General features: G+C 32.3%; 2 protein-coding genes across 5 annotated transcripts; one reads left to right on the top strand and one right to left on the bottom strand.

The window, feature by feature from the left end:
* The first annotated feature begins 8,554 nt into the window (after positions 1-8,554).
* LOC100790539 (armadillo repeat-containing protein LFR) lies at positions 8,555-12,498 on the top strand. 4 transcript variants are annotated; one of them, XM_014762859.2, is made up of 8 exons: positions 8,555-8,769; positions 9,168-9,337; positions 9,446-9,569; positions 9,664-9,939; positions 11,321-11,426; positions 11,511-11,649; positions 11,740-11,867; positions 11,982-12,498. In XM_014762859.2, the coding sequence occupies exons 1-8, from the start codon at positions 8,586-8,588 to the stop codon at positions 12,235-12,237; spliced, it is 1,383 nt and encodes a 460-aa protein (XP_014618345.1). In that variant the 5' UTR covers positions 8,555-8,585; the 3' UTR covers positions 12,238-12,498. The 4 variants fall into 4 exon arrangements, with proteins under 4 accessions (XP_014618345.1, XP_003536553.1, XP_040862177.1 ...); XM_003536505.4 differs by having other exon boundaries at positions 9,446-9,588; positions 9,683-9,939; XM_041006243.1 differs by having other exon boundaries at positions 11,511-11,867.
* A 2,842-nt stretch (positions 12,499-15,340) lies between these two features.
* Positions 15,341-18,073, bottom strand: LOC100801121 (3-ketoacyl-CoA synthase 11). Its single transcript, XM_003536441.5, has 2 exons — positions 16,716-18,073; positions 15,341-16,390 (listed from the first exon to the last, which is right to left on the bottom strand). The coding sequence occupies exons 1-2, from the start codon at positions 17,484-17,486 to the stop codon at positions 15,608-15,610; spliced, it is 1,554 nt and encodes a 517-aa protein (XP_003536489.1). The 5' UTR covers positions 17,487-18,073; the 3' UTR covers positions 15,341-15,607.
* Positions 18,074-18,903: the final 830 nt, after the last annotated feature.

Raw genomic sequence — 18,903 nt, 5'->3', positions numbered from 1 at the left:
TATGAACTTGTAATGAATGTAACTAGGTTAGGATTTAATTCTTGCTTTAATCATATCATACGGGAAAGACCCCCAAGAAAATTAGAGAATCATTTATCTTTTACTACTATGACTTGTTACATTAGTGAAAAAATATTGCGTTTAGAGTGGTCTTAATATATACAATTTACCAAGAAAAAAAGTTACATTCATGTGATATTTTTTGGTTTGCTATAATATAAAAAATTCGGTTCTTCTACTTATGTTATACTATTTGATAAAGGTTAAAAATGGAAGTAGAGCACATATGTTTTATTTTTATTTCTGAAATAATATTAAAAACAACTGATCTTTTCACCCAGCATTTATATCAAAGTGCCCCTTGGTGTATAGTTTAGTTTTCATAAAACTGTTTAATAATTGCTTTGTTTTACCGTAACTGAAGGAATAAGTTTAATACTAGAAATTAACTAAATAAATCCACCATTTTTACTAACTTCTATTTCAAGGAAGTCTTTAATTTTTATTTTTTTTAATGAAAATAAACACAGCTTAAAGTCACTTATATTTATTTCCATATTTGAAAACTGTTATATTATAAAATAAATTGAGCATTTTATCATTGGAGTTGGAGGCGCCTATAGTCAATTAATAGAGAAACAAATTTAACATCATATTATCTTGTTCTGAGTATGTCATGTAATGTCTATGAAGCATATGCAACCTTAGAAACAAACGTGCCCGAAAAAGAACTCAATGATACATCACACCACAATTTCATAAATCAAGTTAAAAAACCAACGTTTAATGAATACGAATATACATGTTGATTTTTGTGGGGGTGAATATGAATATACTAAATAATTTATGATTGGTCCTCTCTTGTGCAATTTAGACCACAAGCTGCAACCCATTTGGCCAATTAATAATGTTACTGGGGAGCCACGACTGAGTACTCATTGAGTCATATGCGACAAAATTGATGCCATAGGGGAGAAAGAGACAGCTTCCTCCAATTCAATATCAATTATCAAATTAATGTGATTCCATGCCACCCCAAACGTAAATAAAGACTTGGGTTATTTTCAAACTGTTTAAATTATTTATTTACTTAAATAGATAAGTTTATATTTATACTTAAATTTAGTTTTATCTCACAAATGTGTTATTAAGTTTAACTTATATAAGCTTAACATTAATAGCTTTCAAATAACTTATATATATATATTATCACTTAAATAATTACGTACAATTTTATTTATGATATTTAACTGAAAAATTATAACTTTATGTATAATAATCTTTATATATATACACACGTTATTGTAATTTTTTCATAGAAATCCGGCTGTTATATTTATTTCAAAAACTTCATTTTCGATCTTAAATCATCTTTATAAATACAAAATTATAGTATTTTATTATGATTAATTATACATATATATATATATATATATATATATGCTGAGCACTAAATTGATAAACAAAATTTTATTTTGAAGAATTTAATTAAAAAATTAAGTTACAAATAAACTAACAAGTCAAACTCAAACTAAAGTTAAATTATATCCAAAAAATGTTTTACATGTAACTTGATCAAATAAATGACTCAAGCGTGTAACTCTTTTTTAATAAGCCTAATTTTTAATGTTGAGTTTGACCTGACTTAATTACACTCTTAATTGATGTACGTAACCTCTCATTTTACTTCTTTTCTACAAAACATTTTATCTCTTTTCTGGATAGGCTGTTCTTCCATTATTAGTCAAGCTAAAATCACCATTCCGAACGGCAAGAGGAGAAACAATTTTATGCGGAAAACCACCATTGATAAAATCAAAACCAATGAGCAGCACCCCGTAATAAAAATGTTGCTTTCTAAATGGATACAATGAACTAGCAAAAAAAAAAAAAAAAGTGTGAAAAACAAAAGTAAGGTGTTGCTTTCATTTAAATTACTTAAATTAGTTGGAATAGGGGGATTTAGATTTTACTAATGGTTACCCTATGGGGTATGTTTATCTTTCTTCTAGCATTGTGCCATAAGTTATTTCTAGATGAAGTTAGCGTGGTGTGAAGCATTACTAATCAACATCAATAAGAAAATAGCATCAGATTCATTAACTTATTGAGCCGAGGACAGCTTGCATCACTTCTTTAGTAAAGTGTATATATCACAGGAATCAGAAACATCCACCGAAGAAGATATAATATATATAATGAAATTAGCCTTAGGAATTAGGATCACTTGGATCTTGAGATTCTGCATATATGCTTTCCATTTTATGTTCTGCTGCTCCACTGAAGGAATCCTAGAAACCTGTGGTATAATCCCCATACAGTAAATGACATTTTGAGATGAGAAGCAGAGAGAGACAGAGAGAAAAATAAAATAAATAAAGGGTGTTAGAAAATGAAAAAGGCTTCCACTTCTTTTAATTCTTTACTTTATACATATCTGTACCAGAAACTGTGTGTGACATAGTGCTAGTGCATCTGTTTTGGTTGTCTGTTTGTACTGCCTTTGCTCTTTACCATGTTTGCCATAATGAAATGACCATTATCTTCTTTCTTTTTATGAGATTATGAATAACTTTTGTTAGAGGTAATGTTATTTGAATTAAATAAGATTATTATTTGTTATAAAAATATTTCTTTAAACACAATTACATATTTCAAATAAAAATAATCTCAAATCATCTGACCTATATGTTTTCGATAGTAAATGACCAGAGATAATTCTATTTAAATTGGATAAAATTATTATAAATAACATAACTATTTCTTTAAATATTTAAAATTTACATAATATTAAAGACTTTAACTAAAGATATTATCTTGTTATCACTTTCATGATTTAGGCCTGTTGCATATGGTTGATGAAGAATCTGTTTTCTGCTACTGCGAATATGCCAAAGCAGCAAGTCGTGTCACATTGACATGGACCAGAATTACTCTACAGCTCCTATTATGTTATGCTTTATGGTTTCGGGTACTGCCACTGCTCAGTGCTCTACATACTGAGATATTGATAAGATAACAAAGTTTGAGTGCCCCCACATTATCATACACTATTAAACCATATCTATTCCACAATTGGCTACCTAGGTTTCTAATTTGTCACTAGTGTTGGACATCATCATCTTATATAGTGGTGGTTCTTTATATTTCTATTAATTAACATTATTATACTCCCCCTTGAATTAAATAAAGAAATTTAAAAGGTGTAAGGGAATTTGTTACCATGAAATGTTTTGAGTCCGAGAAATTGTGCTTGAAGCTCTGCTTGGCTGATGTTGAAGTCGTATTGGTTCGCTTATCTCTATCAGATAATGTGAGTTGGTTTGGCCAATTATTCAACATTAAACTGACATTGAAGAAAACTTCTAGATGTGTTGAATTTCCTTAGAAAGACAAGTAGCTGAGAGATTCAATTTCAAACTTGAAAATCAATGCTATTATTTTATTTTTTTTGTAACTGAAAGCGATGTAACAAACGTGGAATCAACCTTACATACCATGTTTTCGACGTTGTTGAGCTTTAAGGTTTTTTTCTTCCTGCTTTTTTTTATTTAATGAATAAAGAAAATGCGTTCACCCGAAAATTAAATTATTTCATCCTTCTATAAATTTGTGGTTGGTCCTTCAACCTCTTCATTTTTATCTACTAGCTAAGATAAACAAGGGGATACACCACCAAAATGCCTTTTCATGCATCAATAATTTGTTGGAGAATGGAATTTGGAAATAAGGAAAGATTCCCATGTTCTGATTCCATTTCATCTAATTCAAGATGGATTTTCTTGTTGATTATCTCTTACAAAAGAATTTCTGTCTTCCTGTTGGGAGGGAGAAAACAAAACTAAAGGCTTTATAGTAAATTCCCATGTCAAAATTCAAATCAAATCAAGAGGCTAATAGGTCAAAATTGAGAAGAAATTAGTATATGACAGTATGAGCCAATTAAAAGCAAGTGACTAAGTGAATATAAATGTTGGATAGCATCTTAAATTTGAGTTATCCAATATACACCGGAAATTATATCTATTATTGAGCAGCGAAACCTTAAATTAGCCCCCAACTAGTTCCTGTGATTTGAAAATCAGAACACCTTTAATTTATCATTAAAAATTATTATTTATTACAAGGATACCCCTCCCATCATACTAAAAACCTAAAACAGATATAGATAAGAACAACGCAGATGTGAACTACCCTTTTAATATTAAGTTCATTATTTTGAATTATATTAACAGCAAAAGTATAGGGATATGTATGAAATAACATTATTATTGGAACAGCTAATGCTACAAGACATGCAGGGTCAAGGAAACTGCCTTTTGCAAAAAATAGTAATCAACATTAGATGCTACGAAAAGCATAAGTTATACATGTATATCAGCTGGCCCATCTACCAGCTGGTAGAGGGAACTATATGTTTTGCATAATTTGGCTATTTCATGATTAGCAACGTAGCAAAGCAATAATGTGTCAATTACATTGCATTTAGCTCTTTCTTGATAAACAAAAATATAAGTGGTCCTCATTATTGCTAAAAAAAGAGGCTCATCCATCTTTTATATATTTTCCTCATCTTCTCCCGGAGTTATAGCTGACTAGGCAGTGCTGCAAAGGAAAAGATTGGAAAGAAACTGAAAAATGTACATCATGTACACTTTCTCAATCAGTTTCAGCCTTTCAGGTCCCACTAGTCCATTAGACTGTATTAAACACTAATATTCTTCTTCATTCATGAATTTTGGAATCCCAGATGATGAATTAAAATAAGCATTAACAACTTTTGAAAATTGGAGGAATGATAATTATATGGAGTCTATAACTTTATAGCCATAAGTAGAAGCCCACATATATGAAGCCGGAGTGCTATAATGATCTTGTACTAATAATATAAAATAGTTTTGTATTGTTATCTAATTATGATTCATTTTTTTATGACTTTTAAGATAATTGTTATAGAAATCAACAACTTATCATACATGATGATTTTATAATTAAAAATTGTATAAAATTATTTTATAGTTTCTCTATTAAAATACTGTGTTTGTTTCTTTTGGATTCATAGAACTATAGCTTGCACCTGACCCTGCAGCGTAGCTGACATTAATACTGTGTACCTATTTTGGCACTTCTGTGTAACTAAAGGCATGGTGTGCACAACCAGCTATCAGTGTCTGCTTTAGGCCTCAATAATACCAGAGAATAATGCAGATGCATAGTCCACAACAAAACCAACTAGTGATATCAAATTTACCAACTCTTGAGAACAATATTAAACAAAGTTTGCCATAATATAATATACCTATGGACACAACTAAAGGAGAGGGTGGTAATTTTATTCTTTTATAAAAATCAATCATCATGTTCATACTACCAAAGAACATGCCAAATTCCACCTTATATTACTAGTTTTCTCCAATGTTTTGTACGTCTCAACTCCTAACCAAAACAGCAAATGGTTGCAACTTTAAGTTCCCAAAATGAAGCCAAAAACAAACCCAAAAAGTAGGTCCTCTACGAGCAAACACCTCAGAAAAACCTTAAAATATCTAGTTAAGGAGTCCTTGATTGGTTGAACCACTTGTTTGTTCGTGGTCCTTGTAACTATCATAAGCTGCAAGTGTCGTTTTTCCCCTCCTCCTATCTAACTCAAACCAAACCCCCTTACTAGAGCAGTAGAGCTAACACCAGTCTTTAGCCTAGTCGAATATTTAATTGCATTATTTAAATGTTATTTTTGGTATAGTTGATTTTGTTTGTAAGGACATGATATTCAAACCTTTAATTAAGAGTAAGGGTAATGTATGCACAAATAATGTAAAAGATATTTATACCGTCCTCCACTCATTGTTACGTAAGATAAGATGCTTAACTTTCATAATTATTATTACCTTTATATTCATATCAATAATTATTTTGTTAATATTATAAAAAATATATATACGTTGACAATGAATATTAATTAGGCCCTTAAATTGATATCGAAAACGTATAGAACTCCCATGGGTTGCAAAGGGATGTGTTACTATTAAACTAGCGTAATTATAAATTACTTGTTTACTTTCACCAGATAGATGAAAATATCTTAAGATTAAATTGGTTTTTTGACATACTATATGAAATATAAAGATAGACAATGGTTAGAGACAATTATAAATCGGAAGCTTAGCAGCATTGTCAGAACAAAAAATAACTGTTGGGCGACAACTTGTGGAGTGTCAACAAGTGGACCTTGTTCAATTATAATCACACATTTGAGGCAGCCTAAGGTCCACATGCTTGATCCCACTTCATTATTAGTTCGGTGGGATTAATGTCCTACAGTGTCCTATTCACTCATGTAATATGTTAAATTTATTGGAGGAGTTAATTCATTTTTTAATAATGTTTATGTTCTTTTATGGTCCATTCTGCAAAGATAGGAGACAAAAACACCCAAAGACTTGCATGATGTTCGAAGCCTAATATATTGACTTATGAAGAAGCTGAAATATTCACCACCAATACATGAAAACCGTTTTGGGTTAGCCCAACTGCTAGGCAGTTGTTATTTATACCTCCCAACTTTATTAATATACCCCTTATATATATATATATTTAAAAAATATCCTTTTTGTTAATATGAAGATTCAAGATCTTTTACTCTTTATGTTTAAATTTTACATGTCAAATTAAACATGTAATAAATGTGGCATTGCATTGCTTGTTTTAGTAATAGGCATGTGTGTGCTTTAGTATTATAATAACTAGATTAGATCGTGCCTTAATACAACCAATTTATTTCAAGTCATGATTGATTTTGATTTTGAAAGATGGACTTGTTAATTAGTTAGATAGTGTGTAATAGATTATAACATGACTTAGTTGACTAGGAAGAATTAGAAAACATTGTATAATGGGTTACAACTCGAGTTAATCGATTACATTAGGTTTTAAAGGGCATTGCTTGTTTTTGAAAGAATTTTAGTGTTTTAGCTTTAATATGTTACATTACAATTTAACAAATTACACGAGTGACTTGATGTTCTTTCAAAAAGGAAATAAATAATAGTTTAATAAATTACTTAACAAATTACATCAAAGTGAGATCAATAAGAACAATTTAATTGATTACATGGAAATGTAACTTATTAAATTGATCTAAAACTTAAACCCAAGAACCTGAAGAATGTTTTAACAGGTTACATGATCAATGTAAATGATTTATTCTGTTATATCTTAAAAAAATTTATATATAGAAACACTTTTTTCTATTAGATTTATGCTCATTTACAAAAAAAAAACCTTCAAAAACATTGAGAGAAGAGCATTGAAGGGTTTTCAACCAATATTGATATCTAATTTCACAAGATTCAAAACGTTCATAGGATCAATGGCTTGGATAAGTTGTTGGTTATCTTTGTGCTACAAAGTTTAGATCATCACTTTAGGGGATTTCATCCCTTAATCATTGATTCAATTTCGTGTTAACAGGTAATTGAGAAGGTGATTCTTATGTTCTAGTAGTAGGGTTCTACAAGGATTTTGTATTTCCACTTGTAGGTTTTTTTTTAATATCTTGTATGTGAAGTGTGCTTGTGTACATTAAAAATCATAGTGTGATGTTGAATTCAGGTTGTTGGATAAAGCTCGATGTAGATCAATGGTGATTGAACCAATATAAATTTTGGTGTCTTGTTTCATACCATTTCAGTATCTTGAAAGTGAACTCAAAAAATCATAAAATCTTATTTTAAATTTGTTTTGCAAATCTTGTTTTCTATCTCTGATTTCTTGAGACTGATTTCAAGAAAATATTGTTCAAAAGGGAAAATATTTTAATTAGACTTTAACAAGAATTGGTAAATTTTGACAATCTATTCAACCCCCTTCTAGATTCTCTAAATGATCCTACATTTTTTCAATAAAGTACTTTCCAAAATGTTAAAATTTCAACACACTTTGGAAATTACTTTTCGAAAGTAAAAAATTTTAACATTTCAAAAAGTACCTTCCAAAAGTATTAAAAATTTAACATATTCTAGAAATGCTTTATAAAAGTGTTAAAATTTTTAACGTTATAGACAATTCATTTTGGAAGCCAATAGGGGAAAAAATGAGACACCAAACTGTCTTTAAGGATGGAACCTTTGCACAGTTTGGGATAATCCATGTGACATTGTAGTCCCAAAGGAGCGACTCCATATGCAAATAGGACATGATTTTGCTGATTATTTCAATTGAAAGATTGATTGTTATTGTGATTGGAGTGTCGATGCATTCATGAGATCCATATTCCGATGTCTGCTACCAAAATTTCATTTTTTTGCTAGGATTATTTCAAAGAAATTGAAAAGGTGAGTATATCAATGCATAACAAAATCAAAGTAGCATAGAGGCAATTGGTGTCTAGATGAAAACATACTTCTATGAGAAGGATATTTTTGGAATTTAGCAAAAACCCATCATAGGTTGTGATAATAGTAATTTCGGCGGTGAGAATAGAAACTCTAACGATGGCTGTAGGCTCAAGAAGAAGCCCAACTAAGACCCTGGGACAAATCAAAATCGCATCGCAAACTCGAAAATCCCTACAGACAGAGAGAAAGATGCAGAAGAGAGAGCAGGGCAAGTCCGGCGGATCCGCCGGAGGAGGGGCGACGCCACCTGCGAAGAGAGGCCGTCCCTTCGGCAGCGGTAACAACAGTTCCTCTGCCGCTGCTTCAGCCGCGGATTCGGCGGCTCCGTCAACCCTCCTTGGTCCTTCCCTTCACGTTCACAACTCCTTCGCCGGTAAGTTCACAACTTCTTCTTCTTCTTCCATTCGTGTGACTTTTGAATTTCTTCATACTCTTCATTGGGTCTCAAGTTTCTCTTTCAAAAACGAAATTTAGTTTGAATGTGCCAGAATTTTACACAACACTGGCAGCAAAAGTCCACTTGCGAATTTTAAGAAGTACTTTTACTTATTGTGAATTACACGATGAACCATTTAATTTGAAGTTTCGAGAGACTTGGGAACTATTACTGATATGCATAATCATAGAACAATGCAATTCCTCTTTGGAGGGGTGCATTCGTGGCTAGGGTATGTTATGCATGCTATGTAATGGCAATATTTGTTTTTTAAGTCTATGGCAGAATGTTGTTTGCAATGACTTGTGTGTTCTTTTGATTTTTTTTTTTTGTAGATCAGAACAACAAAAGAATTGTCTTGGCTCTTCAAAGTGGTCTGAAGAATGAGCTAACATGGGCTTTGAATACACTTACGCTGCTCTCCTTTAAAGAAAAGGATGACATGCGCAAGGATGCGACTCCCCTTGCGAAAATTCCCGGCTTGCTTGATGCGCTCCTACAAGTTGTATGTGCCACCAATCTTGTTTTACACTTTTATAAAAATGTTCAAAGAAGATTTGTTGTCCAAATCGTTACCCTTTTTAATATTATACTGTCTTGTAATTTGAAACAGATAGATGATTGGCGTGATATAGCACTCCCGAAGGAATTTGCCAAGACAACGAGGATCAGGACTTTAGGTGCAAATTCTGTTGTAAGTGGATTTGGGAGTGAATATCAGGCGCTGGGCTCAACTGGTACTCCCCACCGCCCTGGGTAAATTTTGAATATCATCCTTATTTTTGAGTTTTCAATTTTCAATGGATTATGAGAGAATGAATCTCATTGTAGGATGGTGCTCTTTATGCAGTGTAGGATCTGGCTCTGCTGGTATAGAATCAACGCAACAGAATGGCATGGCAAAATCTCGTTTTTCTGAGTTGTGGCTTGATGAAGATAGTTTATTTAATTTAGATGATGAAGGGCGAGCAGAAAAGCAGCAATGTGCTGTTGCTGCTTCAAATATCATCAGGAACTTCTCTTTCATGCCAGATAATGAAGTTATAATGGCCCAACATCGCCATTGTTTGGAAACAGCCTTCCAATGCATAGAAGATCATCTTGTAGGTGAGAATACCTACAAGCTATAAAGTATAATCTTTTTTTGGTTTAAAGTATATGTAGTCCTTATAGTTTCCACTTATTTGGTTTTTGGTCCTTATATATATATATATTTGTTTATTTATTTTTGGTTTTAGTTCTTATTTGTTTTTTGATTATTTATCCCTGCCAGTGCCATTAAGTATCACTTCTCATATTTTTCAGTAATTTCAGTTTTAGGCCCTTTAGCTTTTATTCGTCAAAATTAAATGGTCCTTGTATTCCATGACGGACAGGTCTCTATAGTTTATTATTAAGATATTGGTCCATGAGGCACCAAAACCTTAATAGTATGAAACTAGAAAGACCTATACCTAAGAAAAATTATAGGGACCAAAATTTACCCTGAACTATCTTGATTCCAATTGTTTGTAATATAATTTAGAAAATTCTTGTATTCTGATCTGGACTTGGTTGGATGAATTTGGATGTGGATATGAATATGATATTTGATGGCAAAGTCAACAAATTCATTATGTTGTTGTTTCATCTGTCATGATACAGTGTGTCTGGGTGGAATTTACAACGTCATGGCTGATGTAAATATGGTTTAGTTGATTAGCTTTTCTTTTGAGACAATTAGGAAGTAGACATACTATATGGGAATATTTTCCGGGAGATAAAATGATTTTCTTATCTGCAGTACTAACAGACTGATGGACCTATTTAGTATGAGTGCTAGAAGTTCAAATCCTTGCTGATTAAAATTTATTTAGAATATATAAGTATAATCATAATTGTTGGTGGGCTTGAATATGGTTAACAGTCATTTATGATATGTGATATGTCCAGTGTGAGCATTCTGTTATCTTGTCTTATGCTTGCTTATAGGTTTAATTTTGGGAAATAATTATTATTATACTTGTAAACTTTTATTCGATATATTTGTTGCTTTATAAATAAATTAGTACCACCATCTCTCTGTCTAACTTTTGGAACCTTTTCATCAATTTTGAAACACGGGCTAATCCATTTGCCTGAAAAATGAGCAAGATAATTGGTTGCTTTGGTGTTCAGGAGTTTAACAGGATGGTATTTTCCTCACATATATACTAGCATTCCCTTTCCTCGTAACAAAAATCAACCTTTGAATTAGACTTTCTTGAAAACCAATTCTATATCAAATTCTGTTTTGATAAAAGCCATCCCATTTTAAAAGCTGTCCCATTATCAGAATATCTGTTTTTTTGTAGGTTTCCAGACGCTCGCTAAATATGTGAATATAGTTTTTTTTTTCTTTTTTATTATTTTTATCATCCAATTATGTGTTGCCCCATCACTGTAAGAGTTTATACAATATTATGTTATAAATTGTTTCTTAAAATGTTCACAATGTTTATGCTGATAGAGGATGAGGAACTTGTAACAAATGCTCTAGAGACAATTGTTAACTTAGCTCCACTTCTGGATCTTCGAATATTTAGCTCTTCCAAACCTTCATTTATTAAAATAACGTAAGTGATTGATCTATCTTGAATGCTCTTTTTTGTGTGCAAATATTATTCTGTTACTGATTGATAAGTTGGTGTTACTTACAGAGAAAAACGTGCAGTTCAGGCCATCATGGGGATGTTGGAATCTGCAGTCAAAGCATGGCATTGTGCTGCTGCTGAATTACTTGGGCGTTTGATCATTAATCCTGACAATGAACCTTTCTTGCTTCCATTTTTTCCACAGGTTAAAGTTTATATTATGCATGTAACCTTGTTTCTTAATTTGTTGCATGCTCCAAGAAAATATAATCATATCCCTGGTTTATTACCGCAGATACACAAACGCTTAATTGATCTCATCAGCATGCCAGCTCTAGATGCTCAGGCAGCTGCTATAGGTGCACTCTATAACCTTGCTGAAGTTAATATGGACTGCAGATTGAAGATTGCTAACGAGAGATGGTGATCCCCTTAATCAATTTTTTTTTATAAAAAAATATTTAACATTTTTGGTTCTGTGAAATTATGGCAGTAATTTTCTTTAAATAACACTACTCAAATTTCCTCCAAACACAGGGCTATTGATCGGTTGCTTAAAGTGATAAAGATGCCACATCCAGTTCCAGAAGTTTGCCGGAAATCTGCCATGATATTGGAGAGTCTTGTGTCTGAGCCGCAAAACAGAAGTTTGCTGCTAGCATATGAGAATGCTTTTGCAGAGATAGTTTTCACTGATGGAAGATATTCCGATACATTTGCGAGGATATTGTATGAACTAACATCTAGACCAAGTAACAAAGTGGCAGCGGCTCGTGGCATATGGGGTATGTAAACATCAAACTGTGAAATGACTTTGATTAGTGATCAGTGCTATATATAGTTTTGCGACTTGGATGGCTTTTGGACGACTTTTGAAGATTCAAAATGTACATGTCTTCTGTGTAGGATTGTACTATACCTTAAGCATATTCAAGTTGTCATGTACTCCAGTTGTATGATGATAACTTCAGAATTATTCTTGTGTTTAAGACGATGTGAAGATTAGAAACTTCATTTCCTAGATATACGGTTGGAAAGTGCTCAATTCGTAGAATGAGGAAATGCTCTCTCTCTCTCTCTGGCTTTCCTCTCTCTTCTAACTATTAAATTATTGTTCATGGGATTAACCAAATATCATATTACAATATTCAATTTCAAGAAAAATGAAAAGGATCATGGTTCTACAACGAAGGTAAAGGAAATCTAAACAAAGAATTCCAGAGTGAGTTTTGTTTACTCCCATATATAGCAGTACGAGTTCCTATTAGTCATCAACTCCAAGGTGTGTTTGATTTAAAGGATGAAAATAATTTTTTTTTGAATTAAAATAGAGTGTAAAAGGTGTGTTTCAAAAAAAGTTAATTTTTTTTCTAATATTATTTCTCTCCTTTCTACCAAATATACCACAAGTGTGTTATGTCACTTTAAACCTTGCTGGTTATTTCTTCAATACTATTGCTATTGTTGAATGAATATTGAGTCATTCATTTGTTTTTGAACGTACAGTGCAATTCTAGATCAATCATAGTATAACAGAAAGAATGGTTGAATTCGTGTCAAGTATGGGATCAAAGTCGTTATGAAATGAACAAGGTCCCAAAATTTTAAACTTCCATTAGTAGTATGGGATCAAACATTTCATTGATATCTTCGATGCAATTTTCCAAATAAACACCGATTATTTGAATCTAACAAATTCACAGCAATATATTTAACATAAACATAACTAAAAAATTCAATCAACGATCAATATTAAACACCAACCAAGTTTGCTTCATATGCATATGCTAATAATTTTTTTTCCACAACCATCTTCAAAATGACCCTTTGTTCTACTTGCTTCCCTCCCAATTCTGGTAGTTAACAAATCCTGTTAGTGTCAAGTAGGATATGGGTGTCCAATCATCAATTTTTCTACCTTTTATTTATAATAGGACTTATTAGCAATATGCAAAAAGTTATTCAACTGACCACCAATACAAATATCTAATCAATAATCTTAACCGTTCAATTTTGGTAAAAGGAGAATAATGCAGGCTTCCTGCCCTTCTGACCAAATGGAGGGCATTTTTTTAAAAATAAAGTGCGGGGGTGATTATTGAAAATCAAGGGCAGTTAAAAAAATATGAAAAAAGAAAATATTTATGATAATAAAAATATTATCAACTATTTGCTATTTATCTTTTTAATTAATTAAAAGTGCATATTGTATCTATATTGCCCCTCTATCTTTCTCTCTCTTTGGTTCCTCTTTTCTTTTTTACTTTCTCACTTTCACACTTTTATTTTTCTTTCATTTTTTCAAGAAAATATTAGAGTATCTTTAATAGAAGTTCTTGAACCCAAGAACTTTTGTTCACCAAATCTATATTATATTCTTGCTCAAGAGTTCAAATCCAAGAATCTAAATTAGGTTCTACAACTAAAGTAAAAAATGACAAAAATTCTTCTATCTTATGTGACATCATAAAATTCACAAAAAGTGATCCAAGAATTCAAAATAAATTTTTTCACTAAAGATACTCTTACATAATTTCAGATCATGATGTGTCCATACTTTCAGTCAATCTCAATGAGTTAATGAAATAATTTATTCAAATTTTGCAATTTACAAGAGCAAATTAATGACACTCGATTAATTTAGACCATGATGATCCAAAATCACTTAATCAATAATTTCTCCTCCGTGTCTTTTCCTCTTCTACACTCTATCTCCTTCCTCCCCTTCTTTCTCTTCAACACCCTCTTTGCTCCTTCTCTTTCAGCTATCTCTTCTACATTCCTCTCTTCACCTCTCTATCCCAACTCTCTATGCTCTAATGCTCCTCAACTCTCTTTTGCACCACTTCTTCCTTTAGCCTCTCCTCTCTTTCTATTTCATATGTTTTCCCCCCTCTCTTTCCCACACCTAGTTTCTTCTTTGGTTTCTCTCTTCCACACCTTTCTCCATCTCATACTTTTTTCCTTACACTTCTCCACTTCTTTCTCATATATCCTCCTCCTATCTCTTCCTCATTTGCCTTTATCCCTATCTATTACATTTTTTTTTGTAGTCACATGATACAGATTTATATTTTTATTAATAAAATTCTATTATATTATATATACTTGTATTACGGGGGTATTCAGGTTGCTGACGATTTGAATACTTATAGGTACTTTTAGGATTTTCCGAATACTCGGAAGGTACTTTGCCTAAGGATACATCAAGACGAGGTCTTGGACACTTGCATGACCGAATACATGTATTCAGATAATCGAATGGCTGAATACACAACAATGCATCAACCTATGACAAATCATAAAGATATAATAATAAGGATTATCCATAAATTTGTTGTCGTAATGATAATTAACTCTAGATTAACCAAAAGGGCACTGCTATGGGCACCCAACAAAATTGCTGGTATATTTAACAATTTCGCATCATACGGATCATCTCATACAGATCATCTTGATTTGTATGAAGATGATCCGTAGTCCGAGCAAGAATCGAACCTGTGACTTTCAAGTTATTAACATAATAGTCTAACTAATTGAGCTAATGAATCAATTACATTATAAAATAAATAACGTTATTATACATAACATTAAAATTTCTAATGTATATTTAATACGCATGTAAATTTAAATAATAAATTTTGTGACAATTAATTTTAATATAACTCATACGAATTATTTATTTCGTATATTTTTTTATAAATAAAAAATATTTACTATTAAAACATTTAATATATTAAATTTTTTAATATATTAAAGTTTTTAATTCTCTTTATTATTTAAATTTTATATTGAATGAGAATTAAATTATTTTATTAAAATAATTAAAATACAGAGAATTTAAATTACTTAATCCAGATAAAATGTTTTACAAATGAAAAAAAAATCAATTAAAATATTTTAATTTTCCATAGATTTATTGGAAAAATAATGAAATAAATGTTCAACATGGGAATAAATAACTGTATACACACATACTCTTTTAACTTCAACCTTTTAACTTCAACACAATGTTACAAGAGCAAAGAAATAAGCAAAGCCACAGGAGTAATAACAATCTTCTCTTGTGTTTCTTGAACAAGCTTGTTTAATTTAGACCCCTTCCCTAAGAATCATACTAAAAACAAGAAAAAGGAAAAAAAAAAAAAAGATGTTTGATTAATTTAGGAAGCAATTGGTGCCACTTTAGGCACATGAACTGGAAAGTCATGAATCTCATCCATCCAAGGATTGTTCTCCTTAGCAGGATTGATGGTCCTCAAAGCCCTCCACACAGCACTGTTGCACTTAAACCCTGACCCAAATGCAATCTGCCAAGTCCTATCACCTTTCTTGATCCTCCCCTTGGCTTCAGTGTAGGCCAACTCATACCACAAGGAACTGCTAGAAGTGTTTCCAAACCTATACAGTGTCATCCTTGAGGGCTCCATGTGCCAATCAGAGAGCTCAAGATTCTTCTCCAACTCATCCAACACTGCCCTCCCTCCAGCATGAATGCAAAAGTGCTCAAAGGCCAATTTAAAATCTGGAATGTATGGCTTTATCTTCATCTTGAACACTTTCCTAGCCACCAAGGTTGCAAAGAAAAGAAGCTGTTCTGACATGGGAAGGACTAAGGGTCCTAGTGTTGTGATGTTGGTCTTCAGGGCCTCTCCTGCCACGGCCATTAGGTCTTTTGAGAGTGCCACGCCAATTCTTTTTGTTTCATCTTCTTCTTGGAAGACACAGCTGTAGGACTTGTCATCTGCTCCTTTGTGAGTGCGCACTGTGTGGACTAGTTGGTATTTGGCGCGGCGGCGGTCGCCGGAGCGGTTGGAGAGGAGGATTGCTGCTCCTCCCATTCTGAAGAGACAGTTTGAGACTAGCATTGACCGGTTGTTGCCGAAGTACCAGTTCAGTGTGATGTTCTCCATGCTCACTACCAAGGCATAAGAGTTGGGATGGACCTGTGTGTTGTGTGTTGTATAGTTTATCATAATAGTGAATGAAGGATAACTATTGTAAAAATCAATAAATTTTATTATAGATGATGATGATTTCAGATTGAATTAAAATGTAAAATTTCTTTTATACTATACGTATATATGGGCCAATGTATACATGGTTGCCTAAGCTCTTAAATATTACAGGAATCAAATGAGATATATGCATAAAACTATCAATGGAAAACCTTAAATTTGATAGAATTATTACTATATATATATATATTAAGGGGATGATTGATTATTGAATTCAGTGGGCAACATATATAAAAATTGAAAATTTAGAAACCTGGAGGAGGTGCTTGGCAAGGTCAATAGAGATAAGGGAAGCACTGCAACCCATGCCAGCAAGATTATAACTGAAAACATTCCCTCTCAACTTGTAGTGATTGACAATCATGGCAGAGAGTGAAGGTGTGGGGTTGAACAAGCTGCAATTGACGACCAAGATCCCAATATCCTTAGCCTTGACACCAGTCTTTGCCAGCAGCTGGTCAATTGCTCCAAACATGACTTGCTCAGCCTCCTCCCTGGCCGCCGCCATGCAGGGTTTCGGCGGCAAACTCAAGATCGCCGGCGGAAGATACGTCTTCTGCCCCAATCCAGACCTCTCCAGAATCTTCTTCTGAAAGGACAAGTTCTCCTCCGTGAATGAGCCTGTGAGACCAGACCTCTCCACGAAAATCTCCCGTGTGCACTTGCAATCCACGTCAGGCTTGTAGCATGCAAAATCTACTAAGTACACCCCCCTTGGACGGCTCATGAAGTAGAGTGTGCCGAGGAACACCATGAGGCTTGAACATAGTGTTACCGAGACTAGGTCGAACTTGAGATTCTCCCATAGTCTTACAAGCTCCTTCATTGAAATGGTTGATAGATGAGCTGAAGCTGTGCCTATAAGGGGTATTAGCATAAGGTACATGGCATTGGAGATTACGTAATGGTACCCTAGCTTCACATACTTGAGTCTCACTGATACCACAAAGTTGGGGAGTTTCTTCCTTCTTTTTTCTTGTGCTGATTCAACACGAATGCTTCCTGAATTCTTCCTATCAGCCATCAAGGAACACTACTATTTTTTATTTATTTATTAACAATTTGTATAAAGGATATAATATTAATAGAGTAACAAAGTTTATGGTTATGATGAGTGGGATAATAAAGGTTGTGTTGGGCTTAGAATTAGAAAAAGGGAGAGAAGTATGAATATGAATTGGGTTGCAAAAATGTGGAAGAAGCTAGGGAAGGATTTAAAGGATGGATGTGAAGTTGGAAGAGAGGGATGGATACAACTACCCCAACGAACTTTTAATTGTGAATATGCAGTGGCATTCAATTCAATTTGCCAACCGGGAAAATAGCGCGTCTTGCTTTTTCTTTTCATCACACACAGGACCGTGGGTTCATTATTAATATTTCCCTGTTGCCACTTCTTGTTGCACTACTCACTCTACTCTCCCATTTTTTTTTTATTAGTCAATGAATATATAAATAAATTAACTAGCAAGTAATTAAACTAACGATCGAAAGGCAAATACTACGTACGTGCATGTGAGATTGGTGAGACCACCCTTGTTTCGTTCAAAACCCTACCTTGGTAATTGGTGAGCTATATACATAATGTATACATGAAGCTTGCTGATCTCCTTTTTTATATGTAAACTTTTCTTGTCCATGTATATATAGCCTCCCTTCTGAGATTTGTATATATCTTTTTTGTTTTCCTATATCAATCTGCCAATGGCCCAAGAGTTTAGATATCGATTTAGTAATTAATTTATCTACTAAATAAATTAACTTTAAATTTAATTTAAATACACTGATGATGTAATTTTTTTAATACTTTCATCTAATCATAAACAATATGATTGGATTTTTTACTTTTTAAAATAATATTTTAAAAATTATAAACTTTAATGATTTATAATTGATTTACATTACTGTAAAAGAATTTAGTGACAAAATGTAAAATCTAAACCCATTAAGTTTTCTCTTATTGGAGAAAAATACTATTTTTATTGTACAAATAATTAATTATAAAATGTTTTACTGTTTTTATTGTTATTTTTACTATTCAATTTGTAATACAATTTTTTTTAAAGAACAAACAACCCTTAAGATTATTATTAATTAGTTTTTGAATTTCATAACTTGTTTATAGATAGAGTAGTAGATAACCTTAAATCTGTTAATTAGTTTTCAACTTTTTGAATCTTGTAAATCAGACTATATATACATAGCAAATCAATAAATAAATAATGAAGTTCACCCATCAATTTTTGTTTGTTGCTTCATTTTTACATAATATGCCGTTCGAACTATTTGATTGTTGGGAAACAATTAAATATTTGCATTATCTCCATATATATCCATCATAAGTCAACTGAAAAAAACAATAACTGAACCGATTTCCTCATGCATGGGATGGAAATCCCCTTAAAAGAAATCCAAATTTAATGTAAAACCCAACATTTCCC

The sequence above is a fragment of the Glycine max genome, chromosome 10 (assembly GCF_000004515.6).
Source record: "Glycine max cultivar Williams 82 chromosome 10, Glycine_max_v4.0, whole genome shotgun sequence".
Lineage (NCBI taxonomy): Eukaryota > Viridiplantae > Streptophyta > Magnoliopsida > Fabales > Fabaceae > Glycine > Glycine max.
Note: the sequence above shows the minus strand (reverse complement) of the source record. Positions and strands in the feature narration are given on the sequence as shown.